The sequence below is a fragment of the Rattus norvegicus genome, chromosome 5 (genome assembly GCF_021556685.1).
Source record: "Rattus norvegicus strain SHRSP/BbbUtx chromosome 5, alternate assembly SHRSP_T2T, whole genome shotgun sequence".
NCBI lineage: Eukaryota > Metazoa > Chordata > Mammalia > Rodentia > Muridae > Rattus > Rattus norvegicus.
The window spans coordinates 61,728,196-61,754,934 of NC_141538.1; the positions used below are offsets into that span (position 1 = coordinate 61,728,196).

Consider the following 26,739-nt stretch of genomic DNA (forward strand, 5'->3'; position numbering starts at 1 on the left):
AAAAAAGGTCCAAGCCAGGCATACGCACAATCAGAGCACTTGGACTTTGGAGGCAGGGGGAATTACTTTAAGGCTAGCCTTGACTACATGAGACCTTACCTCAAAAAGGAAAAAAGAATCTGGTGGTGGAACTCTAAATATGATCACTTTTAGTGTAGCAGACTAAAGGGCAGAAAACTTGTTATTCAGATGTTATTTTTTTTTAAAGATTTATTCATTTATTATATATAAGTACACTGTAGCTGTCTTCAGATACACCAGAAGAGGGCATCGGATCTCCTTACAGATGGTTGTGAGCCACCATGTGGTTGCTGGGAATTGAACTCAGGACCTCTGGAAGAGTAGTCGGGTGTTCTTAACTGCTGAGCCATCTCTCCAGCCCTATTCAGATGTTATTTGGACTGGAGAGATAGCTCATTGGTTAAGAGCACTGACTGCGTTCTTTGCTTCCAGACCTCCGCCATCATGGGCCACATGCACGCTCCCAGCAAGGGCCTGTCCCAGTCGGCGCTGCCCTACCGCCGTAGCGTGCCCACGTGGCTGAAGTTGACGTCTGACGACGTGAAGGAACAAATTTACAAGTTGGCCAAGAAGTTGGCCAAGAAAGGCCTGACTCCTTCCCAGATAGGTGTGATTCTGAGGGACTCACATGGTGTGGCACAGGTCCGTTTTGTGACCAGAAATAAAATCTTGAGAATCCTTAAGTCCAAAGGCCTTGCCCCTGATCTTCCTGAGGATCTCTACCATTTGATCAAGAAAGCAGTTGCTGTCAGAAAGCACCTTGAGAGGAACAGAAAAGATAAGGATGCTAAATTCCGCCTGATTCTAATTGAGAGCAGAATTCACCGGCTGGCTCGATACTATAAGACTAAGCGGGTGCTCCCACCCAACTGGAAATATGAGTCATCCACAGCCTCTGCTCTGGTGGCATAAATGCTGTTGCGTACACAAGCAATAAAATCACTTTGAGTAAAAAAAAAAAAAAAAAAAAAGCAAAAAAAAGCACTGACTGCTCTTCCAGAGGTCCTGAGTTCAATTCCCAGCATCCACATGGTGGCTCACAATAATCTGTAATAGGATCTGATGACCGTCATTATGTAAATAAATAATTCTTTTTTTTTTTTTTTCCGGAGCTGGGGACCGAACCCAGGGCCTTGCGCTTGCTCTACCACTGAGCTAAATCCCCAACCCCATAAATAAATAATTCTTTAAAAAATGTTACTCAGGGAACACACCTAGAACCCAAACCTGCCCCATACCTCACACCAAGGCAATCAGTTCTACTATTGGCAAATGCCCAAACCACAAAATAATAGAGATAAAAACATTTATAAGGTGTGATACCTTCTGCTTTGTTGTATTAGACAGGGTCTCACCATGTAGCCTCGGATGGCCTCCAATTCAATCTACTTCTGACTCCTGAATGCTGGGATTAAAGGAGTGTGCTCTTGTGTTGAGACTTCTTGGTGTCCTTGGGGACGGGGTGTCGACAAGCTCTCAGTCTCTAGGCTGGCTTTGAACTATGTAGCTGAGATGTCCACTGAACTCCTGATCCTTCACTCCCATCTCAGGCAAGCACTACCGGTCACACCGTGGCTTATTCATTCATTTATCTACTAATTTTTTCCCTTGAGGTTTTCAGTTTGGGGTTTTTGTTTTGTTTTGTTTTGAATAGTGACATTTGTCTGTAGGTAGCTGGCTCCATTGTTTTAGGTCCTGTGGTCAAGCTAAACATCATAGCTAGGACTCTATGGTAGAAAAAACCAGCTGGGGAGAGAGGACATTTGAGAGTACAAGAAAGAAAAAGGAGAGGTTCCTCTATATAGCCCAGTGCTCTAATTTCCCTCCATTTCCTGTCACCTCCTAGAAGACTCTGCCACTTACTATCAGCAAGAGACCAAGCCTTTACCAAGTGAACCTGGGGTCCACTTTGGTTCTGAATCTGGTTGTGAGGGAGTGGTTGACAGCTTTCTTCCTGGCCACAGCATAGGATGCTAATTACAGATCTAGATACAGTTAACAAGCAGCACAGAAAACACATGCTGAGCTCAGGTAATGAGCATTATCCTCTAAAAATCCTTAATATTGGTCAGGTGAGGTAGTTCATGCCTGTAAACCAGCTCTGAGAGGGCTAAGATAGATTAGGTCAAGGCCAGCCTATGCTCTTACCAGGCCGGATATGGCTTAATCCCCCCTCTCCCAAAAATCCAAACTCTTAGGGGAACAGGAACATTAATGAACACTTAAGAGCTAGGAATTTTCTTCAGCAAAGAACCCAAGGAGTGACAGGAGGAAACCAGCAACTCATTTGGAATGAGGTAGGCAGCTTGAAAATGAACAAGGAAATTCTTTTATGGTCTGGCAGGAAGGGGACACCATAAAACCCACAAAGCCCCTCTGTGGTATGGGCTTGCTGCAAAGAATGACTGGAAAAGAGGAACAGGGCCAAGATTCCAAGGTTAGAGGTCCAGGACAAGTCCACGACATATCTGCTAAAGCACCTTTCTGCACGTGTTCCAGAGTCCTACAGTGACATAGCAAACACTCAGGAGTAATAATAGGTGACAGGTAGGTGTGGTGGTGTCTGCTGGTGACCCCAGCACTTAGGCGGCCACGGCAGGAAAATCAGGACTTCAACCCTCGACTGGAGCTCAATGCCAAGTTCAACTCACAAAACTGATTTATTTTTATTTTTTAATTTTTTAGCAGTTACTTTTATGTGTACAGGTGTCTTGCCTGCATGCATGTAACATGCAGCACAGTCCAGAAGAGGGCATCAGATTCCCCTGGTTCTGGAGACACAGTTGTGAGCAGTCATGTGGGTCTTGGACTTAAACCCTAGTTCTTTGGAAGGGCAGCCAGGTGCTCCTAACTGCCAAAGCCATCTCTCTAGCCCATCAGTGATCATTTTTAAAAATTTAAGATTTTTTAAATGAATGTTTTACCTGCATATATGAGTATGTAACATATGAATGCCTGCTGCCCTCAGAATTCGGAAGGGGTTGGATCCCCTGGAGTTAGATAGTTGTGAACCACCATGTAAGTGCTGGGAACCAAATCCAGGTCCTCTGAAAGAGCAACAAATGCTCTTAACTGCAGAGCCGTCTCGCCAACTCCTGATGTTTGTTTTATTCCCTCCACACAGTGGATTATGTTCAGATCTTGTACTCCAACTTGTATTAGGAAAAAGGCTGGTTCCAGGCCCTGTCCAAATGTCATGCTTTGTAGACATATTCTCAAATTGCTTCAGCTAATTTACCCACCCTCTTCTGTCTTTGCAATCTTTGGTCATCAAGGTCCCAAGTCGAATTTGGTCTGAATCAGTCTATAATGCAAATGCAAAAATCAGCTACAGCCTTGTGTCCTGGAAAGCAGTTGAGCCGCTGTGGCTCAATCTCCGTATGACTTAGCAATCTTTTCCCTAGCTTTGGGAAGACCGTCCTTCAGTGTGGCCCCTGTGCCCTACCTTATGAAGAACAGTGATACACAGGGCCCATCACTGACTGACTTATGTTGAAGACAGTTTAGCCACCATCCCTGTAACCCTAAGCCACTCTCGTTTCTTTCAGGCCCTACACTGCTTCCCCTGGGCAGAGGCCCTCAGTTGCAACCCAGAGCCCAGAGTCAGGGAGCAGGAGCGAGCCGGTCTAGGCCTAACCCTGGCAGATCTCAGCCCGCTCTGAATCCTTTGGGGTCTCTTCTCTGCCGCGTCCTTGCCACATATAGTCACTCAGGACAGCTCTGCACTAGGATAGTATTTATTTTTCCTTGGCAAAAAAGTCAAAATGCTACATTTTTAAAAACAGAGAATCTCAAGACAACCGAAAGCATCACAGGAGACGGTCTGGCAACGGCACGGACGTCCTACAAAAGTTCTGGTTTTAAACACACAAGTCAGTTTAAAAAGACAGAAGTTCTGTGAGAACTAAGACAGCTACAGCTTGTAGTTTAATAGAAAAAAATTAAGACAAAAGATTCACAGCATCCAGCATTTTGCTTAATTTCCTGTTCATAGCACCTATTTCTCTAGATTATAGGAATGATTATTCTAAAACCTGTGGAATGTGCTGTCCTACAGTGGGCCTGCCTCCTCCCTCCCCAGCAGTCCCTGCCATTATGAGAGTACTCTTTTGACACAAAGAGAAAAATGGAAGAACTGGGGAGCAGCCAAGAAACTGGGTACAGGACTATGACTCCATCTCTCAGGACTGGGTACTGCCAGAGCAGCACTGCATGTCTCAGAGTAACTAGGGTGGAGAGAGCTCCTTTCCACATGATGTGTGAAGAAGACAACTGGCCTGACAGTTGCCTGCAAGTTAAAAAAAAAAAAAAAAAACAAAAAAAAAAACAACCCTCACACTAAAGAGTTTGAGAGGAACAAGCAAATCACCAATTATATCTACACCGTCACATGCAGCGATGCTGGCACAACCACCTGTCATTACCCAGGGGTGAGCCAACAGGGCAGGAGGGTGACTTCCAACACTAAGCCCCACTGCACTGAGGAACAGAACCCACACACAAAGCACTCACTACAAACCACACGTTCTGGGCAGAACAAATAGAAAATACCAGCAAAACCCCAAGAATGCTCAAGTTCCTTCTAGAAGTCATGAATGGCAATCATGTGGGTTCGAGACTGCCTGCTCTTGCCCAGATCAGACCATCAGAGGCAGCAGACCGGGGAAAGGATTGTCTTTACCTAGACTGTGAGGTGGCCAGCAGTCCCCGGAGATACACCCGATGTCTTAGCCAAGCGGTCTGGGCTGAGCAGACGTGAAGTGGAAGTAACAAATGGGCACTCTTCCTGGGCACACAGGTGGGAGGGACATGGAGGTCTGGACCAGTTTGCAGTCCTGGGATATAGCCTCCCCTCACACCCTGCTAATCTACTCAAGGGTTTTCCTCCTGTGTTTGTTTCTCTTCCTACAATGTCAGACCTTAAAAAAAGATACAGGCTGGTCCCAAAGCTGGACTCTGAGTAAAGTTGTTTCTTTTATAAATACTTTAATTACAGATAATCCTCACTCCAAGTAGTATCAGTGACGCAGTGCTACCAGGCACACAAGCTCACGCACACAGACACAGACACAGACACAGACAGACAGACAGACAGACACAACACATACACACACACGGCTCCCACACTTTCACAGAAAGTTGGAGAGCCACCACACGATTATAAAGGGGCCCTACCTCAGTGAAGTAAGGGTGAGAATGACTTGGTCATTTCAGTGTAAATAAGCCAGAGGAAGGAGAGTGTTGTCACTTGAGGGAAAAATAAAGAGGGATTTGTAACAGTGTTTGCTTGAGAAAGCAGAAGGGGGAAAAAGTAAAAGTCTAATTACTGAAAAGTGAAAACAAACCAAAAACCCAGAACAACAAGCCACCAACCGACCGCGAGCGTCCCAGCGTTTGGATTTCTGCATAGAGCCTCTTCCTGGTAACTGCCTAAACCATGGGCAAATTCTGTGTTTGCGTACACAGGAGAGCCTTCCACAGCTGGGGAAATCAAAACACCAAACAAGAAAACTGAGGGTGGAAGTTAGTGTGCATCTGCATTTGGGAGAAAGTTAGTTGTCATTAACTCCACAGTCCAGCATAGTTTCCATGGAGCCCAGAAGGGAGGGGACCCCCTGCTACGAAGAGCTTCGTTCCGGACGAGTCGTAGCAGTGGGTGTAAACAGCATTAGGGAAGAAATCAATGTCCGAAAAGTAATTCCTCCAGGTTTCATCATGATTCTGTGGGAAAAGGAGAAGGCTGTTAGCACATCTAGGAAAGGGCAAGAAGAGACAGGTTCTTGGGGAAACTGGCTTCATTTTTACCAGATAAAGAATTGTTACATGGGGGTTGGGGATTTAGCTCAGTGGTAGAGCGCTTGCCTAGCAAGTGCAAGGCCCTGGGTTCGGTCCCCAGCTCCGGAAAAAAAAGAAGAAAAAAAAAAAAAAAAAAGAATTGTTACATGAAAGCAAGTCTTTATAAGACAGCTTTTTGGAGCCAGCCTTGTTCATAGCTCATTGGCAGCAAAGGCAGAAGGCTCTTCAGCCTTCCCACTCTGTAGTCACTTGGAGGAAATCTGAGGCACCAGCGTATTTTCCTGGGCCTGTCACTTTTCTGTGATCTTCCTCCTCCCTCCAGATTACAGAGAGCCAAGATTATAAGCATCCGCACCACCACCTAATGGGGCCTCTCTTCTGGGAGCCAGTGTGTAGACACAAAGGCAAAGTCAGGGAAGGAGCCTTTCTCTGCTCTACGGAATGCCCATAGCAAAAGAGCAGGAAGGCAAAGCAAGGAGGGAGGACTGGGATGACGATCCCAAACTCTCAGGTCTGGGCCTACTCACCAGCCAGCCCTTGCCAGTAGTTAGTTTCAGATTCTCCCCTGCGAGTCTGGGCTTGGACCCATAACAAGCTGAGAGCCTTTCTTCCAAAAATCTCTGAGCTCGGATGTCATAGAACAGCAGGGAGCCCTGCCCTGTGCCCACAGTGATGATGTGTTCATAGAAGCTCACTGAGCGAATCCCTGAGAGAGAAAGACAGAGCAATCAGAGGCTGCACACCCCAAATATTAGATGGTACTATGCCAGTGGTCAAACAGAACTCTGCTAATAAGCTAGATTACTGGGAATATACACATTGTTTTTGCCAAAGGAATGTGTCTGGGTTTTTTGTGTCCCACACCCTTGAATAGCACTGAAGCCACCTTTCATAACTATTAGCTCTTTTCCATCACATTACACTGTACACTATAGCTCATTATTCTTTTCCTATTGCCAGCACGACAGGAAGTGTTGGTACATGTTATTTACGGCAACCAACTACTTTGGGTGAAAAGGAAAATGCATCCTGTGGATGTACCTGTGGAATAAGTACAATGGATGTAGGTGCCCCTGACGTCTGTGTGGAACTAGGGACCTTTGTGAACTAGTATTCCCTTGCACAAGCTACCTCTATTAACAGTAAACCAAAACCTTTTAAAAACCAGGTATGATGATGTATGCCTTTAATCCCAATACTGGGGAGGCAGATCTCTGTGAATTCAAGGCCAGCCTGGTCCACATACCAAACTCCAGGCTAGCCAAGGATGCCTAGTGAGACCTTGTCTCAAAAACAAACAATTATGATGATGATGATAAAAATAAAACCTCAAAGATAAATGCTACACAGCAGCAGATGCATACCGGTTTCTTTTTTCTTTTTTTTTTTTCCGGAGCTGGGGACCGAACCCAGGGCCTTGAGCTTACTAGGCAAGCGCTCTACCGCTGAGCTAAATCCCCAACCTCGCTTACCGGTTTCTTGCTACCAAGCCTGACCACCTGAGTTTGACTCCTGTGACTCCCATGGAAGGAGAGAACCAACTCCCTCAAACTGTTCTCTGACTTCCAATCAGCAGCACGGTGCCCACCAAAACCCGCCACCACTGCCACCACCACCACCAAAGAACTGCTTGTGTGTCATCTACATAGAAATGACACTTTTTGAAAAAAGAGGCTAAGCTGTAACCCTTACTGTTCCTTTTAAGACTCCAAGGACAACTACATTTTTAATATGAGAAAGGGGACAGAAAGTGACAAAAAAACCAAAACAAAAAAAAAAAAAAAAAAAAACACAAAAAACCCAACAACTTTAAATTGGATGGTCTGAAGACCTTTCCTGTTTTCCAATCTGGTAACTTACTTAACCACTGTGCAGTTCAGTCTTATAATATAGCCCTTTTCAGCCTGGGACTTACTATTAGACTAGGCCAGCTTCTTCCTCCTGATCTGCCTCCTAATGCTGGGATTAGAGGCAAGTGCTATCCATGCTAGGTTTATATCCATGCTGGGTTTATATCTATGCTGGGTTTATATCTATGCTGGGTTTATAGGTTGTTTTTGAGACAGGATGTCTCTATGTAGCCCTGGCTGTCCTGGAATTCACTCTTTAGAACAGGATGGTATGCAGCTCAAGTTCTGTTTGCTTCTGCCTTCTAAGTACTGGTACATAAGGCATGAGCTTTTCAGCCTATTACTTCTAAGTTTTTAAAATCACATGTGTACTGTGTGTAGGTGTGCAGCTGGCCACGGAAGCCAGAAGAGGTTGACAGATGCCCTGGTGCTAGAGTTGCTGGAAGTTGTGAGCCATTTAATATGAATGCTGGAGCCTGAACTCAGGCCTGAACTCTGGGGCAAGTAGTCTTTTTTTCTTTTTTCTTTTTTTTAAATTTATTTATTTATTTTATGTATGTGAGTTAACTGTAGCTGTCTTCAGACACACCAGAAGAGGCATATCGGATTACAGATGGTTGTGAGCCACCATGTGGTTGCTGGGAATTGAACTCAGGACCTCTGGAAGAGCAGTCAGTGCTCTTAACCGCTGAGCCATCTCTCCAGCCCCTGGAGTAAGTAGTCTTAACCTCTAACTTTTCTGATCTGCTTTTCACAGGATTCTTGGTGGGAGGAAATGAATCATCAGAACAAAGTATTCTGAAACTTTAAAGACAATACCACACCAGTCTCTTCCACTGACAAACGTGAGGGATGGTTCTTAAAATGTGCAATCTGGTCAGAGGCTGGGGGTATGGGTGCAGCTCGGAGGCAGAGCATTTGTGAGCAAGCACACTTAACCTCTTAAACCTCTTAAAAGTGAATCACTCATCGGAATGAAAACAAGTATTTCCTTTGGCTTCTTGAGGTGTAATTGTCACACCTTACACTGTACACATTCATCATCACATTCAAAAGTGATCTTATGACTCCCCCGACCCCCCGGTCCAATGTCACTCAGTTCGGAAGAACTGTTAGCTTAGGTAGGGCCCCAGCTAGTCCCCAGAGGACTAGTGCTAACTGCCTATCTCATCTTTGGTTTGTACCAAAGGCTTCTACAGCCTGAAAACTCTGCTGCTACACGCAGGTAACTAAGTTCCTCTATTCTGTTACCAAACACTTCTAAACTTTACACACAGATCACTGCTCGTTTGGAAGTCAAAGAAGAAACAAAAGGTAAAAACCCATTTCAGTGTAGCATAGGCCTGAAGGAGCACACAGGGACTTACCACTGCCTCTCTCCCTGGAGCAGACAGACTTGACGTTGTACGATGGCTGCCGTGGATCCAAGAAGGAGACATGCGCTTGAGAGCCCACCGCATACACTGACCACTCACTACCATAGGCCAGACACACATTTTCTCTACAATATGGCAATTTGGTGGAAAGGAGCTGAATAAAGAAGATACATTCATAACAGCATAAAATGGGCATTGTTCTGTGTTCCTCCATCTGCGGGCTACCTTTACACACAAACTACCTAAGTCAGGGACAAGGCAAAGCCTAGTGAACTAGTTCACTTCTGAGTTAGGGAAAAGCAGAATTAAATAAGCAGAATGCCAGGAAAAGCCAAGGACTACAGTTTATTTCTAGGAATGAGCCCAGAATACTATGGCCTAGTTTCACTCACTTCTTTCTGTAAGATTAGTTGCTACTCTCTTTGCTGCTCTTCAGATGAGGGGCTCATTTCTGAATACCCTCAGCCAGTTTACCAAAGGAATAAGAACAGCATGCCAGAGAGAGCAAACCCATGTGACAGACTCCATCCCAGGTACCTGAGTCAGCCTTCACCTTTGACCCTCGTGGACTAAAAAAAAAAATCTAGTTTCTGTCTGCTGTACAGAACTATGCAGGACGATTGGAGCATAAAGCTGCCATGACACAAGAGAGCTGTCAATTCCCTGAGCCTTGTTTCCTCTTTAGAAAAAGCTCATTACATTATAAGTGGCACGGGCAAGACATGAAGAAATGACCCATATATTCACTTTACTCTATAAAAAGGTTGCCAGCAAATATTATAAATAAATCTGCCTTTTTTACAATCATCTTTTGTCTGGTCAAAGAGAAAGCAAGTAAAGAGATCATAATATTTGAAAAAAAAAAAAAATCTGCCTTCTCAATTGTGACACTGCCGTCTCACTGAAAGACTCTCCTGAAATTCCTGGCACTGGGAGGGAGGCCAAGGGGGGATGCCAAGCTTGAGAGAAGCCAGGGCTACCTTACCTAGTGAGCTGGTCTTTTAAGAAATAAAAACTAAATAAAAAATATTGGGGGTGAAAGGAAGGGGGCACAAGAGAAATGCTCAGTGGTTAAAAGCACCAACTGCTCTTCCAGAGGTCCTGAGTTCAAATCCCAGCAACCACATGGCTCACAACCATCTATAATGGGATCCAATGGCTTCTTCTGGTGTCTGAAGGCAGCTACAGTGTACTTATATATAATAAATAAATCTTTAAAAAAGTCAAATAGCTCAGTATTTGAAAATCAAATAATTCAGTATAAGTCTTGGGGCTGCAGACAGTTCAGTGGTAGAGCACTTGTCAAAACATGTGAGGCCTTCGGTTCCATCCCCAGTACTGGGGCGGTGCTCTCTCTAATATCACTATTGCTTTGTGCTTAGAGATGGTAATTACTACATTAGTTTATGCAAGGCCAGCAACACCAGCATTAAGGAGCTTGTAGCCTGATCCTGTAATCCCAGCATAGTGGAGCCAGTATCTGCCACAAATCTGAGGCCAGTCTGGTCTACACAGTAAGACCATGCCCAGTCAAAGTCAGCAAGAACTTGGGGAGGAATCAAGAGTATGTGGGCTCTTGCTTTGTTTTGTTTTTAAACCAGGGCCTCCTGTGTGATCTACCACTGGAGCCCTCAGGAATTCAACTTAATTTTGTGGATATGTATGGTGGGGTGTGTGTGTGTGTGTGTGTGTGTGTGTGTGTGTGTGTGTGTGTGTGTGTGTGTGTGTGTGTGTGTGTGTGTGTATGCTATGGTGTCTGTGTGAAGGTCAGAGGTCAGCTTTGTATTTTGGTACTTAACTTCTACCTTGTTTGAGGCAGAGTCTTATCACCATTTCAAATGTCAGGCCAGTTGAGCTTCTAGCCATTCTCCTGTCTCCACCACCGAGTTTCTATCCTATGGTGATAGGAGTTGTTGCTGGAATTGCAGACACAGACTACTGTATCCAGCTTTTATATGACTTCTGGGTATCAGAATTCATATCCCCAGTTTCTGGGACAAGTGCTTTACCTACTAAGATACTTCCAAGTCCAGGAATATGTTGTCTTTTTCCCCCCAATTTGAAAAAAAAAAAGTCAGTTAAGGCTGGAGCGACGGCTCAGTGGTTAAAAGAACTGACTGCTCTTTCAGAGGTCCTAGGTTCAATTCCCAGCAACCACATGGTGGCTCACAACCTTCTGTAATGAGATCTGATGCCCTCTTCAGGTGTGTCTGAAGAGTATACTCATATACATAAAAGAAACAGATCTTTAAAAAACAACAAAACCCCCCAAAACATTGGGATGGCATTTCACATTTTTAATTCCAGCATTTGGGAGGCTGAGGCAGGAAGATCACTGGTTGGAGGGCAACCTGGATATAGAGTTCTAGTCTAGCTTTGATAACACAGTAAGACCTTGTCAACACAAAAACCCAAACTGGGTGTAGTGGGGCATGTCTTTGATCCCAGCATTGAGGGGGCAGAGACAGATGGATCTCCGAATTCCAGGGTAGCCTGATCTATAGAACTAGTTCCAGGATACCTTGAGCTACACAGAGAACCCCTGTCTTGGAAAACAAAAGAAAACAAACAAACAAACAAACAAAAAAAAACAACACACACATCAAAACAAAAGCCCACTCCATTTTCTTTTTTTTTTTTTTTTTTTTTTTCGGAGCTGGGGACCGAACCTAGGGCCTTGCACTTGCTAGGCAAGAGCTCTACCACTGAGCTAAATCCCTAACCCCCCATTTTCTAACAAGATTATTAAGACATAATTTATTTTAGTTTGATTAATTTTCAGTTGCCAGGAACTCCTCACATTCAGGTCTTTCTATCTTGACAACCTTACCAGATAGTCAGTCTATAAACCAGCGGTTAAATACACTGCGGACTAAAAGAGGACTAATAAAACGGGAACTTTAAGTGCCATGCAATCAAGACCTCTGAAGACTCACTGGTGCCACACTATAGTGGGGAGGTGGACTGGAGGATCAGGCATTCTAGGTTACCTTCAAAGCCAGGCCGTACTGAGAGCCTGTCTGGAAAACGATCTGAGAGGTTCTTTAGAAGCAGGAAGATAACAAGTTTAAGGCCACATTGGAATAAATTAAAAAGAAAAATCCCCAAACAGACTTTGCCTCTAGAGAAACAATGGCAGGCTCATGACATCATATTCTTCGCAATTCTGCTCCCAGACCTTGGGAGAAAGGAGTTTTGGGAAAGTGCACTATGACTCTGGGAGAACGACAGTATTCTAACCCTGTGGTAATTTGTATAAAACTACCGACTCATGTTCTCACCTTAGACAGCGCATTTTCAGCCTTCCAGAGATGGAAGTAGCCATCTAGCGATACTGCTCCCAACTCCTACAAGAGCAACGAAACAGAAGTTACTGTACGGTCTGCAGCAAACTCAAGTACCAGAATACTCGGGAAGAAGCTGAAAGCTGGGGCTTCTCTTGCCCTCCAAGATATAATCAAGGATGTCAGTAATGACAAGCTCTCCCACCACCCATGGGCTGCAGCTACAGTGTATGCAATTCCACAAGCAAGTCTAACAATCACACCAACACACATCTGGGCCATGATTTTCCTGACACCCTTAAGACTGTTAGGAGTGCAGCTCAGATGAAAGGCTGCCTTTCTGTAGGTGCAGAGAAACCTACTTCTAGTGAAACCACCTTTCAAATTGAGCCTTGTGCATGTGGAACACATACACCCATGCACATATACAGGCAAGACAGTTATACACATAAATATTTAAAAAAATGAATCAAGTCCTGTCGTTTTTTAAATTTCATAGAAGCCTGTCTCCTCTCTGGGCTCCAAGTCCAGTCTTGGATTCTGCCTACATCCTCACTGTCAGGAGGTCAGACACAATGACCAATGGGACGTGTGAGATGAGGGAGAAGTCAAAAATGGGGAGCTTAAAAACAAGGTCAGTATGCAAATCAAACCCTAAACAGAGCACCTGAAAAGGCACATGCAAATGAGGCAGGGCCAGCTTAGAGTGGTCCCTGGGAAACTATGGCATTTAAAGCCAAGTTACGGGCTGGAGAGATGGCTCAGCGGTTAAGAGCACCGACTGCTCTTCCAGAGGTCATGAGTTCAAATCCCAGCAACCACATGGTGGCTCACAACCATCTGTAATGGAATCTTCTTCTGGTGTGTCTGAAGACAGCTACAGTGCACTCACATATGTAAAGAAAATAAATATTTAAAAAAATATTAAAGCCACGTTACACAGCACGCACTGCTTTGGAGGGGAAAGGGTAAAGCCACAAGGGACAGGCTCCTGAAATTCCCTTGGTGAGTTCGTACCTTGTTCTTGTTGTTGAAGGCTAAAGCCCGCACCTTGCAGTTGTCCGGGTTTGTATCCTCCTTGGGGATATCCTTTAAGGCCTTGTGAGTGATATGAGCATACACAGGGACTGGTGACACGTTATGTCTTGCATCACTTTTGGTCAACACGTCATCTGTCACCTCCCAGAGTCCCATAGACCCATCCCGAGAGCCTGCAGTGTAGGACATTCAGATGCCAGATGTAAGTGACCCTCCATAGTGAACCACATAGAAGACCACATCCAGCCTGGCACTGAAGCACAGCCCGCCCCAAACACTGCAGTACTCTTAAAGACAGACTTCCCACTGTAGCCAAGGCTGGCCTCAAACCTGCAGCAGTTGCCTGCCTCAGCCTCTTGAGTACTGGGATTACAAGCATGAGCTATCATACTTAGTTCAGATTTCTTCCTCTAGACATTTTTCTCCAGAAACATCTCTTTATATTCAATTCTAGGGAGGTCCATGAGCCAATTCACACCTGGCCAAGAATAAATTCTTAAGAGTTGGGGCTAAACTTGATAGAGCACTTATCTAGCATGCAGTCCTCGGTGCAATCCCCAGCATCACGTAAGACCTGGGATGATGGCAGACACCTATGATCCAAGCTCTCAGGAGGTGTTCAATGTCAACCCTAACTACAGAGTCAATCTGAGGTAAGCATGAGCTATATGAGATCTCATATAAAAATGTATCTTTAGTGCTGGGACTATCATTCAGAAGTACGACAGTTGTCTGCGCACAAGGACTTGAGCTGTTTATTTATGACATCACTACCACCCTCTAGCTATCCCCGACCTCTCTGTGTGGAACAGGCTAGCTTCAAACTCAGAGATCAGCCTGTCTCTGCCCCAGGAGTGCTGCATTGAAGGTCTGCTCCACCATCTTTGGCTCCTGAGTTCAATTTTAAAAGACAAACAAAACTCAGAAGTTATTTTCCTTAGCAAATAAGCAATAACAACCAAGTTTTCTAGAGTCCCAGGCCCAGTGCTGAGTCCATTCCTGGTGTCTCACGCAGTCAAAATAAACTTTCCTTTGACCTTTTCTCTGAAGCTACTTCAGGGCAAAGTGCCGTCTTGACTTACAACATAAGGCTCACACACAGCACACACATTTACTTCCTACATCCTGTTGTTCTCTTCCACCCTCCCTAGTTCATTTTTTGAGACAGACTTCGATGTAGCCCAAGCTGGCCCATGAACTCATGATCATATCTCTGATCTCCATATATGTGCCAAGGAGTGAATAAACCACACACAAAATAATCAGTCAATCAATTAGAAATATAAGGTGGACTGACACAAAATCCCCTAAGCTGAGTGGTGTGGGTATACTTACAGTATCAGCACTTAAAATTCTTGGGCAGAGCTGGGCAGTGGTGGTGCACTCGGGAGGCACAGGCAGGTGGATCTCTGAGTGTGAGGCCAGCCTGGTGTACAGAGTGAGTTTCAGGATAGCCAGGGCTACATTGAGAAACCTTGTCTCAAAAAACAGGGGCTGGAGAGATGGCTCAGTGGTTAAGGGCACTGACTGCTCTTCCAGAGGTCATGAGTTCAATTCCCAGCAACCACTTGGTGGCTCACAACCATTTGTAATAGAATCTGATGCCCTCTTCTGGTGTGTCTAAAGACAGCTACAGTGTACTCATTTATAATAAATCTTTAAAAACAAACAAACAAATCCAGCTTAAGCAGAGGGACTGCTACAAGTAGCAGTATACTACAAGTATATCACATATGAACCTTAGACCAGTTTTGGCTACAATGTGATATCCTGTCCCATCTTCAAAAACAGTAGTGGTGAGGGGCATGAGGTAGGGGAGCCTGGGAAATGAAACTGAGCGGGAAGGGTATCCCACCTGCGTGTCCTGATTTCAACCTAGTCCCATCTAACTAATGAGTAAAATTAAAGTAACCTGACAGTGGTTACTTTCTATCACACCATCATTAACATTTGTCTTTGCCAAACCAAAGGAGAGCAACTTACCAGACACTGCCATGGTATCATTGATCCACGCAATAGAAAAGATCCAATCCTTGTGTCCATCCTTAGAGGGGTAAACGACATGTACAGAGAGGAAAAAAACAACAACAAAGATTAGTAAAACAAGGGCCATAGTGAATTCTGAAAAACATGCAGGTCTGCCTGAAAACATCTTGTAAAAATTTTAAGTATGAAAGGGAATGGCTGCATGTGCCTGTAATTCTGGAGGCTGAGTCAGAGATACAAGCTCCAGGACAGCACGAGCCACTTATGGAGACCCTGCCACAGAACAAAACAGGGCCAGCAAGATAGCTCAGCAAGTAAAGGTGCCTGATGCCAACTCTCATGACCAGAGTCTGATCCCCAAACTCCACAAGACAGTTGTCCGCTGACCTGCACATGTGCACCTGCACACATATACATAAATAAATGTACAGCAAAAACAGGCAAAGAGAAACGGCTCTGAGGATCCTGACTCGTGGGGTGAGATGAGGTCTTAATGTCTGGGGAGAATCAAAGGTACAATACACCTGGCAGTCCTGCAGACGGTTAGAGTGACAGGGGTGGGCGTGATGGTGATGGTGGCACACACACTGTTAATCCCAGCACAGGTCTGAGGCCAACCTGATCTACACAGGGAGCTCCAGGATAACAAGGGTTACATACTCTGTCTCAAAATTCCAAAACCCAAAAATAAACAAAAACCCAATACCAACAACAAAAACAAAATGTCCAGGGAACAGGGCTTCCAGCTCTCTACCGTGGTGTTGTGTCTCCTGCCTGGAATACCCCCATGGCTGGTGCTCACATTTCCTTTAAGTCGCCCTGCTCACGTCCTCTCACTGAGGCTTCCTTTGACTGCTCTCTGAAATAGCACCCACTCCAGTTTACTTCCCACCCCTTTAGCTGCTGGTACTCCTCCTCTGTGGCACATCACCCTGGCACATCACAGAAACCAACTTGTATTATCCACACACTGATTTCCACACCACTCGATACTGTACTGAAGGCAAGGGCTTTATTAATTTCATTCATGCTATACTTCTGGAGCCAAACAATACCCAACTATAGTTGATAAGTAAATTTTCTGACAGGGCAATGAGAAAGATGTGGACCTTATGAATTGAAAACCAGCCCGCTACTGGCCACAGAGATCTGCCATTTGTCCCTCCTACCAAACACACATGCTGGTTCTTTCCTAAGGGATCCTGATCTCCATCCACTCTGCTCTCTTCCACCCCTCACTCCCACGCCAGGAGAAATCTGAAAGCCACCCTTTCTAGGTAAGGAGAGGATCCATGTTTTAAAACAATGTTACGGGGCTGGGGATTTAGCTCAGTGGTAGAGCGCTTACCTAGGAAGCGCAAGGCCCTGGGTTCGGTCCCCAGCTCCGAAAAAAAAAGAACCAAAAAAAAAACAAAAAAAACAAAAAAAAAACACAACAATGTTACTTCTAAGTACAACCAAAGGGAAAACTTACATCACCCACACACACAGGGTCTAATGTAGGCAGGCGGTAGATGGCGAGACTGTTTGGGTTGTCTCCTCCAGTGGCTAGGAATGTTCTAGAAGGATTCAGTTCAATTGCATGGATACCACAGCCCTGCTGAGTCACACCTCCAGGTTCCCGGTCTTTCAGAATAGGAATCTTGGTAATTTGGCCTGTCTGGACATCCACTACAAAGAGCTGCAAGAGAAAAGGGCACAGGAAACAGTTTCTATTTAATTCGGTCAACACTGTTAAATTATCCAAGGAGAGTCTATTATATAACAGACCCTGGGAATTTTCATTGTTTCCTGTTTTGAAACAGGGTCTCACAGTGTAACATCAGCAACCCAGAACTCAGGATGTAGAATAGTTGGCCTCCAACTAACTTTCCTCTGCCTCCCAAGTGCATCTGTACATGGCCATGCATAGCATCATTTACTTGGAGACATGGTTTCATTGTAGCCCTGACTGGCTACACTCAGACTCGCCTGCCTCTGCTGAGATCAAAGACACCATGCTACCAAACCCAGAGAACTCTCTCTCACCTAATAATGGCATGGCTAAGGCCACACTAGTCAAGTAACACATGAAAATAAAGAGTTAATTTAACATTCTACATTAACAAACTAGAAATACAAACTATTACGTGCTGTCTACTGTCATACCACCCTCAATGTGCCAAATCTCACCTGATCTCATAAACTAAGCGCCTTGGCCCGGTTAGTACTTGGAATGGGAGACCCCTGTGAATATCAGGTGCTATAGACTTAAAAAAGACTACTAAATTTTGCCCAGGCTTAACACGGGGTTAGTTCCTTCCTTCCACTGTGGGTTCCAAGGATTTAACAGGTCTTCAGACTTAAAGGCGAATACCTTTGCCACTCGGCCACCTCACTGGTCTCTTCATGTTTCTTATCCATACTATAAAGGTTTGGCATAAAATGTAATGGCGTACTCTTTAGAGAGGACCCAGTGGTTAAGAACAGGTACTGAAGACCTTGTTTGAGTCTAAGCACCCATGTAAGATGGCTCATAAATATCTGTAACTACAGCTCTAGGGGATTTACTTCGTTAACATACACACTTATCCCATACACATGATTAAGTAAAGGAAACCTTAAAATAGCAGTATACAATTATTACTGACTAGTTTTGTAGGGTATTTAAAGACTGGAGTGAACTGAAATGTAGAGTGCTCAGGCGATCAAAACCATACCCCACTTTCAGCCTTGTGCTTGCGGAGCGGCCCAGGGAGGGCCTCGTGCTGGACAAGCACACCGCCTCTTCATAGGAGGGCGAACTGGCAGAGTTGCTTTCCAAACTGACAAGGGTGTGGCTCTGATGCAGATCCCTGTTGTGCACTCAGAACTCGGCCATGCCACACTAACCTACTGGGACCAGAGCCAGAAGCTGGCACCACAGGGAGAGGAGCCTCAGGCTCTGGCTCCCTGGATCTTCCCTTCTAGGACAGGGGAAGAACATACAAAAGTTGTTGCTGAGGAAAATTATAAGCAATGTATGCAGGTGGGATGGGTGTGAAGACATGTATAGCTGCACCTACAGGACAGAGGTTTTCAAAAGGAAAGGGAACCTTGCAAAGTTACTAAAAATGCAATATTCTTTCTAAAATGGAATCTACCATAGAAAGGAGAGCAGATGTAAGCTGGTTTCCCAGACAAGAAGATACACAACTCTGGGCCAGCAGGATGGCTCAGTGGGTAAACCACCTACTGTGAAGATCCCAAGAACCACATGGTGAAAGGGAGAATCAATTCCCCCAAGTAATCTCCACACCCACACGTGTAAATAGGGATTTTGATACTGACACTAAAAAAGGTGGGTGGTAGTGGTGCACACCTTCAGCCCCAGCACTTGGAAGGCAGAAGTATGCAGATCTGAGAGGCCAGCCTGGTTCTTCAGAGTGAGTTCCAGGACAACAAAGTGAGTTCCAGGAAAACAAAAGTGTCAGATAGACAGACGAAGCCAAATGTGTGGTAGCACCTGTCTGTATATAATCCCAGCAATTATGAGGGTAGAGGATCAGGATTTTCAAGGTAGCTTGAGTATATAGTTAAGGCCAACCTGAACCACATAAGACCCTGCCTCAAATCAAAAGACAACCTCCACTATTTCCAAGGATTTTACATCCTGAAGACACAGGAAGACAGAAATAGTTATTAAGTGTACTTCAGGAGACAGGAGCATTTGCACACGACTTTACTCCCAGGATCGGGGAGGTAGAAGCAGGCAGATCTCTGTGAATTCAAGGCCAGCTTGGTCTACACAGGAGTTCCAGGACAGGCAGGGCAATCAGAGAAAGGGACAATGAAGAGAGGAGGGCACTTAGCTTGTCACTAAGTTAAGGACAACATTCCATCCCTAGAGCCCACATGGTGGAAGAGAGAACCAACTCCTGTCCTGATCTCCGCATGCTCCCTGTGGCAAATGTAGCACCACTCACACACGTGAGATTTAAAAAATAATTAAAATACTTTAACTTAGGAAGACAGAGGTAGGTATTAAGAGTAAATTTTTGGGGGCTGGAGAGATGGCTCAGCCGTTAAAGGCTAGGCTCACAACCAAAAATATAAGAGTAAATTTTTGGGGCTGGAGAGATGGCTCAGTGGTTAAGAGCACTGACTGCTCTTCCAGAGGTCCTGAGTTCAAATCCCAGCAACCACATGGTGGCTCACAACCATCTGTAATGGGATGCTCTCTTCTCAAGTGTCTGAAGAGAACTACAGTGTTCATATAAATAAAATAAATAAATCTTTAAAAAAAAAAGAGTAAATTTTTACAAAACGTATAACATGTTCTGTGTACGGGTGTTCTGTCTGCATGTATGTCAATGCAGCAGCACACACGTGGCTGGTGCCCTTAGAGGCCAAAAGACAGGAACTGGAATACAGGTGGTCGAGAACCACCACACAGGGCTGGGAATCCAACCCAGGTGCCCTCGAAAAGCAGCAAATGCTCTTTCCTGCTGAACCACCCTCTCCAGCGCCAAGTTAAAAACATTTTTAAGAGTAAATCCAATGATTAGTAATATTCTCGTCTTCAAAATACTGGATAGGTTATTGACATAAACAGGAGACACCTATTCTACTCCAAGCATCAACGACGACAGTTTTCCCAAACCACAGGGCAACACTGAAATCAGAAAAAGGAAGTTTTGTGCAGGCTTTGCTCATGGCACCTTGTTTTGAAAGTGTTATGTGTAAGACGACGTTTAACAGAAGTGAAAATTTGGCCCCAGCCACAATAGTATTACTTCCTTCCCCAAAACTGATTAAAATTTTGCCTATGACCTTTATAAAGACACCACCAGTTACGGTATTTTTGTCCTTATTTTAAAAAAGACTTTTGCTTATACTGGGCAGTGGGTGCATAGGCCACAGCAAGCACATGGAGTTCAGTTTGTGGTCGTTTGCTCTCTTTCCATCACACGGATGTCGAGGGTCAAAGTCAGGTTGGCAGTCTTGGCAAGTTTTGCTCACTGAGCACCCAAGGGTTTTTCCTTTTTTTTTTTCTTTTCTTTTCTTTTCTTTTCTTTTTTTCGGAGCTGGGGACCGAACCCAGGGCCTTGTGCTTGCTAGGCAAGCACTCTACCACTGAGCTAAATCCCCAACCCCGGGTTTTTCCTTTTTAAAATTTATATTATTATTATTATTATTATTAGTAGTAGTAGTAGTATAAGTTTGGTGGTGGTGGTGGTGGTGTGTTATAAGTTTGATGTATGTCTCAGAGAGTGTGCCATGGCAGACATGTAGAGGTCAGAGAAATCAACTTTATGAAATCAGTTCTCTTCTCCCACCTTTTTGTGGATTCTGGGGCTGAGGATTGGGCAGCAAGCATCTTTCCAATGAACAATTTTACAGGCTCAATTCTTGATGTAGAGTGACCTCTCTTGAAATAACCCGAGGTACGTTTTAGTCCGGGCTCAATTTACTCACCACTCTAACATTACCTGTCTATTCACAGTAGGTGAGTTAAAAATGGAGGGAGGGCTAGATGGAATCATTTACCCAGCTCCAGTCCTGTCTCTCCTAGCATCTAACAGCGTCTGTAATGTCTGCCATTCTCACTCTTCCATTCCACTCATATCCATTTTTTTTTTTTTTCTTTTTCGGAGCTGGGGACCGAACCCAGGGCCTTGCGCTTGCTAGGCAAGCGCTCTACCACTGAGCTAAATCCCCAACCCCCACTTTTAAAGATATTCACAGACTTGTGTCATCCTCCTGGAGGAGCCTTGCTAATCATCTCTGCAGCTTCCCGGTTTAAGTATACAATGCAAACACCACATCTACTCTTGACTCTGGCCTTGCTTGTTGTGCTTGTAACCGTAGTGGTTACATAGTTTACTGATAAAGACTTCCCCTCCACTCACTTACAAAGGTTACTCTCTTTAAAACTGCTCCCCTAGGCTCATGTCATAATTTTCCTCACAATGCAAATGCTCACACCCTAAAATATACCACACCAGGGCACACATTTCTTGACTCCACTATAAAACTAATCACATCTTTGCATTTTGATTGTTGTGGGACAGGATCTCCAACTACATAGCCCTGTCTGACTTGGAACTTTTAGCAATTCTACTGCCTGGACTCTCAAATGCTACATTTGGATTCTAATGTGTCAAAAAGTATTTGTCTCATCTCTACCTTCGGCCAAGTGCTAAATACTTCTAAATATGTCAAAAGCTGGTACACAGGGATTAGGTTGTCACTAGCATGTACCCTAAATGATGCTCTGACATCAATTTCTGTCCATCCTCTGAAGCCTCTTATCTAAAACACAAGAGCAGCGGTCTACAGAGCCAGGGCTGAAACACTTGGTTCACTTGAAGGGATTGGGAGACTCAGAAGGGAGAAAAGGAGCAGAAAAAGAGGACCAGGCCATTAATGAACAACAACGAACCTCTCCCTGAAGAGCCCAGACCCACATCAGAGTTTATTCTCCCCTCAGCACCTTTGTCCTAACGCTTCTAATTAAAAATCTTAATAAATTCCAACTCTGCTTACCAAACCAAAATAAACAATAAATAAACAAATAAATAAATAAAACGGGAAGATAGCAGTGAGAGGTGCTAGAGTAACCTACAGAGTAAGTTCCAGGACACCCATGGCTACACAGAGAAACCCTGTCTCAGACAAGACAAGACAAACATCAGCACAAAGGCAAAGAGTCCTCCTGAAACTTACCGTGTTGCATTTCGTGCCACACACCACTTGTCTATGATTCAACCACTGAGAAGCAAACACTTTATTAAGGGTCCCAAGGTGAAATTCTCTCTCCTTGAGGAGACTGGGAAGTTGTTGTGCCGCATAACCATGTAACACCCGAGAGTAGTTGGTTTCATTCTGTAGCCTGACTTCTCGGTTCTTCAGGTAGTACACTAGGGATCTCTTCACTGGGGGGAGTCTTTTCCTTTTGTGCAGCGAGTGATCCCAGCCAAACTGTGAAAGTCAACATCAGAAATCAGAGGTTTGGCCACTTTTCCTTAAGACAAATAGTCTGACTGTATTATAAAAGAACCACTGTGAATTCGTCCTTCAGGAGTTACATAGATCAAAAATTTAACAGATTTGTAATCCAGAAAGTGGAGCTTAACTCGTCTAGCACTGAAATGAGGTTCTCATAATAAGGTACATCTAGGAAATGGATAAACAGGACGAAAGGTTACCTAGCCTCTTGAGCAAAGTGGCTCAGAAATATACCCAGGTGTCCTTGATCTTAAGGAAATGAAGCCTATATCACCGAACCCACCTGGGCTGCATTTCTACCTAGCCCCTTTCTCCCTCTCCGCTTGTGCACCCCGTAGAGCATAAAGAATATATAGCTCAATGAGCCAGACTGGGGTCTCGGATCTTCCTGGGATGTACAGTCAATGGCCGCTCATCTGACTCCGCGCGACTTGCGGTGCGGTCAGTTTTAGAATTCGAAAAATCAAATACCAACGGGGTAACCTGCGACGGAATCCCAAGTCCGAGAGGCCTTCCTCTCCAAAGGGGGCGGTATAGAGATGACACCTGGTGTTTCTTCCTGGTGTCTAAAGACCCGAAAGGACCAGCACCTAGCTTAGATGATTTCCTTGATTAAGCGACCCTCGGCCCATATTCCTAGTAGCACTGGAAAGTCGACTTCGGTCTCCACCCCAGTAACTTCGGAAGGCCGGTCTTACTTTCGATTCTCCTTGACTTCATTTTCTCCTTCCTCAAGGAACCAGGAGGTTCTGAAGCTCTCTATCCCTAGCTGCAGACTTCCAGCGGAAGGCGTCATTTTGGAGTTTCCTTTTGGCTCCTCACCCTTCCGGCCCGCCTGCACGCCAGTACACTGCAGAAGGACCGGCCACTGCTCTACCGTCCCGGCTCCGGTTCTTGTCCCGCCCTGGTCCCTGGTTCCTATCCCCAGCTGGAATGCCCTACTAAGCCCCTGCTGGGTGATGACCCAGGCCTGTGAGCCCTCACCTGTGGGCCCTGAGCGTCGCTCCCGGCTCCTGGCGAGGCAGGCGCTTTCCGCTTCCTGCTAACTGCTTTCCGGGCCATAGTGGGCAGCGCCGCTGTGGCCCCGCAGCCACATGGGGCGGAGGAGGCAAGGGGCGGCAGGGCGGCGGGTCATGTACCGGGCCCTGGGGCCGCGCGCTTTCGTGCGCCCGGCCCGGAAAATAGTCTGGATCCGGGGCAGCAGACGATCAAAATGAGGCGCGTAAATGGAAGGAGGGAAAATCCGGGTTGGGAAAGGGGAAGGGGTTGGGAAGGGAAAGGGAAGGAAAAGCAGGAACAAGCAGCTTTCCTACCACCAGTTCTGGAAAGGACGGCGAGCGGCGAGAACCAAAACACCCCCTCCCACTCGCCCGCGTCTCGTCACTCCTGCGCAGCCTCACATGCAGCACGTCGCCACGGAGACACCACCTAGACCAGAGGGGCGGGACTTAAGGGCAGCAAGGAGAATTGATGTCCTCGGAGAACTTCCGCTTGCCTCTTGCCTATGGCGGTTTAGCTGTGGCCAAGCTGTGGCCAGAGGAATCCAGCCTTCTGGCGGGGCCTTTCCGACCTCAGCCAGCTCATCCTCTGGCATGCGGAAGTAATGGCGGAGCATGGCTGCCTCGCTGCGGGACCAATCTTGAACCTGTAACCATCATGGCAGGATTAAAGATATTCTAGACACCCTGATTGCCTGATCGCAATCAGATATTAAAACACTGGACTCTAAGAAGTTGAAGTTTTCCTGAGAGTCTCATGCTGGGAGAAGGAAAAGACAAGGAAGGGCACAAATGCCAGCCAACAAAGGAACTTAACTCCAGGAAAGATATTTCACAGTTGGGAAAACTTGTCAGACTGCCTTTCCAGAGAAACTGGATGAAGCGATGATGGAAGCGACCACACCTTGACAAAGACTGCTTGGTTATGCATAGCTCTTGCCTTTAAGCCTAAACTAAACCACTTGTCAGCCCTGAAGATACACTTGAATAAGAGAATGTCACTAGATGAGTCTTTGTTCTTTCCAATGTGACTGTGTTAACCATCTCCTTAAAGTTATCCCCTTATACTTTGTCTTTTTAGTTGGCCTGTTGAGAATGTGTTAAGGCTACTAGGGCCCAGATGCTGACCCTTATACCTCAGGAAATATTTCTTCTGCAATTAATAGCCTCACATTTAGCACTTTCCTCCCAACTTTCTCACGAACTTATCACTGTGCACAAAAGATTAAACACTGTGAGGGGTCAGAGAACCCCACTTCACACTCCTTTAAGATGGATTCAGGGTAGGAAGGCAGCAGTATGGTCAGACTTTCCCACATCAACGTACCTTACCGGAGCTAATTCAGGCTGCCTCACATACCTGTGGCACAGGTCTCCCACACTTAGGGAGTCCTTAGATTCCATTCTCCACTTCTCTTTTATTCTCTAGCCCCCTATCCATATTTCCATATTAACTCCTGTCCTTTTCCCCCCTCCTTTTTTTTGGGGGGGGGGACAGGGTTTCAGTGTATCGTCTTGGCTGGTCTGGAACTCACCATGTTATATTATCAGTCTGGCCTCAAAAGTTACAGAGATCCACCTGCCTCTGCCTCTCCAGTGCCGGATTAAAGGTATGGTTCAACCAAGTCTAATAAGTCACTTTCTTTCCATAGAATGTCACCCGTTTCAGATCCTCAAAGTCTGCTGTCAAAGTCACACTGTCCTCGTGCTTCAGGAAACAGACCCAATGCTGTAATTCATGTCATTGCCTGCCTTTCTCTTGGAGCCCAGGTTCGATCTCCATTAAGGAGTCAAATCTTGAACCACAGAAAAGAGAGTGGTCATTTCTGGCATGTCCAGTTTGGACTGGCACTGGTCACCAATCAAAGGGGGTAGGGCTTCGGGATCACCCTTGCCTCCATTTTCTGAAGATCCTGAAGGAATGTGAATGCCAGCTTCCACTTTCCTCAGGCAAAGAAACCCTTGGAGGAACCAGGATGCTCTTGCTTGAGACTGACTGGCCTCAGGCTGTGGTGCCCAGTTACCTGCTGGTCCCTTCAGCTTCAGGCCTCATACCTCCAGGGAACTGTGTTGGCCCATCTGCAGTTCTGCCTACAAGAAGATTTGATTTGTTTTCCAGATTGAAATGATGGCTCCACCATCCCAAATCAGCACTGCAACTAATCCCTAGTACTACCTTGGGAGAGGCAGTCCCATCTTTCCTGATTAGGCCTGTGTCTTCAGAGATAAACACATTGTGAGTGGGCAGGACTGTGGCAGTCTCCTTCTTTGAGTCTGTTCTGGTTCTGTCTTGCCTCACAATGCTCTAGGTGACCCAGGAGCTCAGTGGACAAGAGCCTGGAACCCTCTGAGGATCTCCAGGCTCAGGCTGAGTGGGACTGGACTGCTGGTGTCTTCAGTTTGTGTCAGGGCATACAGGACCCTGGTGTAGGTTCCTTCTGTATGTTGTCCTGCACACCAACATCCCAGAGTTATCTTCAGATCCACAGGCCAGATCATCATCTCTGTGGGAGTGGGGTAAAGGCCCACTTGGAAGATTGAAAGTTCACAATTGTTTTGTGCTGGGGCCTCAAACTCAAGGCTTTTCTTAATGCTAAGCAAGGTCTCCTCCACTCTGCTATGCCCTCAGTCTTACAATAGTTTCCAATGCTACGATCAAACTTAAGTCTCCCTGCATGGAAAACACTAGCACTGAGCTATAATCCTGACTCACAATCTTTTTTAACCTTTCGTTTGTCTCCCCACTCTCCTCCTCCTCTTTCTCCTTTTCTTTACTTTTCATTCCCCAACCCCCAATTCTCCTGCTCAGATGAGCCAATGGTGATCTTGAACTTCTGATCCTCCTATTTGTGACACTGTGGCTGCTGTGTGCGCTAGCCAATCTCTCCTCTGACTGAGTTAAATTTCCCTTTGTCTTGTTGTTAGACGGGCTGGTACTGCAGGCCAGGTTGGCGCTGGGCCTCTCTCTGATTCTGCTCTGGCTTCAGTTTCCTGTGAGCTAGGGTTACAGACATGAACCATCAAGCTTGGCTTTTTCTTCCTTAAGAAGTACTGTTTTCATTTCCCAAGCTGGCTTTAAACTTCGCATCCTTTTATCCAAACATCCCAAGGAACTATGATCACAAGTATGTACCACAAAGCCCAGCTCCTACAATATATGTGTATATAAGTATGTATCCAGTACATGTATATCTTTTCATGTGTGTCGGTAGGTGGGTGAATAGACACACACATGGCAGTGTGTACGCACATTGTAATGGTTTGAATAAGAGTGACCTCCATAGACTTTGAATGCTTGGTCCCTAGTGTGTATAACTGTTTTGGGAAGGATTAGGAGATGTGGCTTTGTTGGGGTAAGGAGTGTGATGGTGGTGGGCTTTGAGCTTTCAAATCCCCGAGCCAGGCCCAGTCTCACTCTCAG

General features: G+C 45.5%; 2 protein-coding genes across 6 annotated transcripts; one reads left to right on the forward strand and one right to left on the reverse strand.

The window, feature by feature from the left end:
- Window positions 1–295: 295 nt before the first annotated feature.
- Window positions 296–1,002, forward strand: Rps13l1 (ribosomal protein S13 like 1). Its single transcript, XM_087551585.1, has one exon. The coding sequence runs from the start codon at window positions 466–468 to the stop codon at window positions 931–933; it is 468 nt and encodes a 155-aa protein (XP_087407711.1). The 5' UTR covers window positions 296–465; the 3' UTR covers window positions 934–1,002.
- Window positions 1,003–3,740: 2,738 nt separating this feature from the next.
- Dcaf12 (DDB1 and CUL4 associated factor 12) lies at window positions 3,741–26,188 on the reverse strand. 5 transcript variants are annotated; one of them, XM_087551032.1, is made up of 10 exons: window positions 25,495–26,188; window positions 24,854–25,409; window positions 22,039–22,293; window positions 16,826–17,032; window positions 15,349–15,409; window positions 13,345–13,538; window positions 12,325–12,390; window positions 9,035–9,197; window positions 6,345–6,523; window positions 3,743–5,742 (listed from the first exon to the last, which is right to left on the reverse strand). In XM_087551032.1, the coding sequence occupies exons 2-10, from the start codon at window positions 24,854–24,856 to the stop codon at window positions 5,584–5,586; spliced, it is 1,287 nt and encodes a 428-aa protein (XP_087407158.1). In that variant the 5' UTR covers window positions 24,857–25,409; window positions 25,495–26,188; the 3' UTR covers window positions 3,743–5,583.
- Window positions 26,189–26,739: the final 551 nt, after the last annotated feature.

Excerpts from the sequence above, each read along its gene's own strand:
- Rps13l1 (XM_087551585.1), top strand. The coding sequence starts at position 466 with ATGGGCCACATGCACGCTCCCAGCAAGGGCCTGTCCCAGTCGGCGCTG.
- Dcaf12 (XM_087551031.1), bottom strand. The coding sequence starts at position 22,663 with ATGCTCTACGGGGTGCACAAGCGGAGAGGGAGAAAGGGGCTAGGTAGA. Across the intron at positions 22,294-22,603 it reads TAGGTAGAAATGCAGCCCAG|TTTGGCTGGGATCACTCGCT; the intron begins GTGGGTTCGGTG and ends TGACTTTCACAG. Across the intron at positions 12,391-13,344 it reads CCTTCAACAACAAGAACAAG|GAGTTGGGAGCAGTATCGCT; the intron begins GTACGAACTCAC and ends TTGCTCTTGTAG.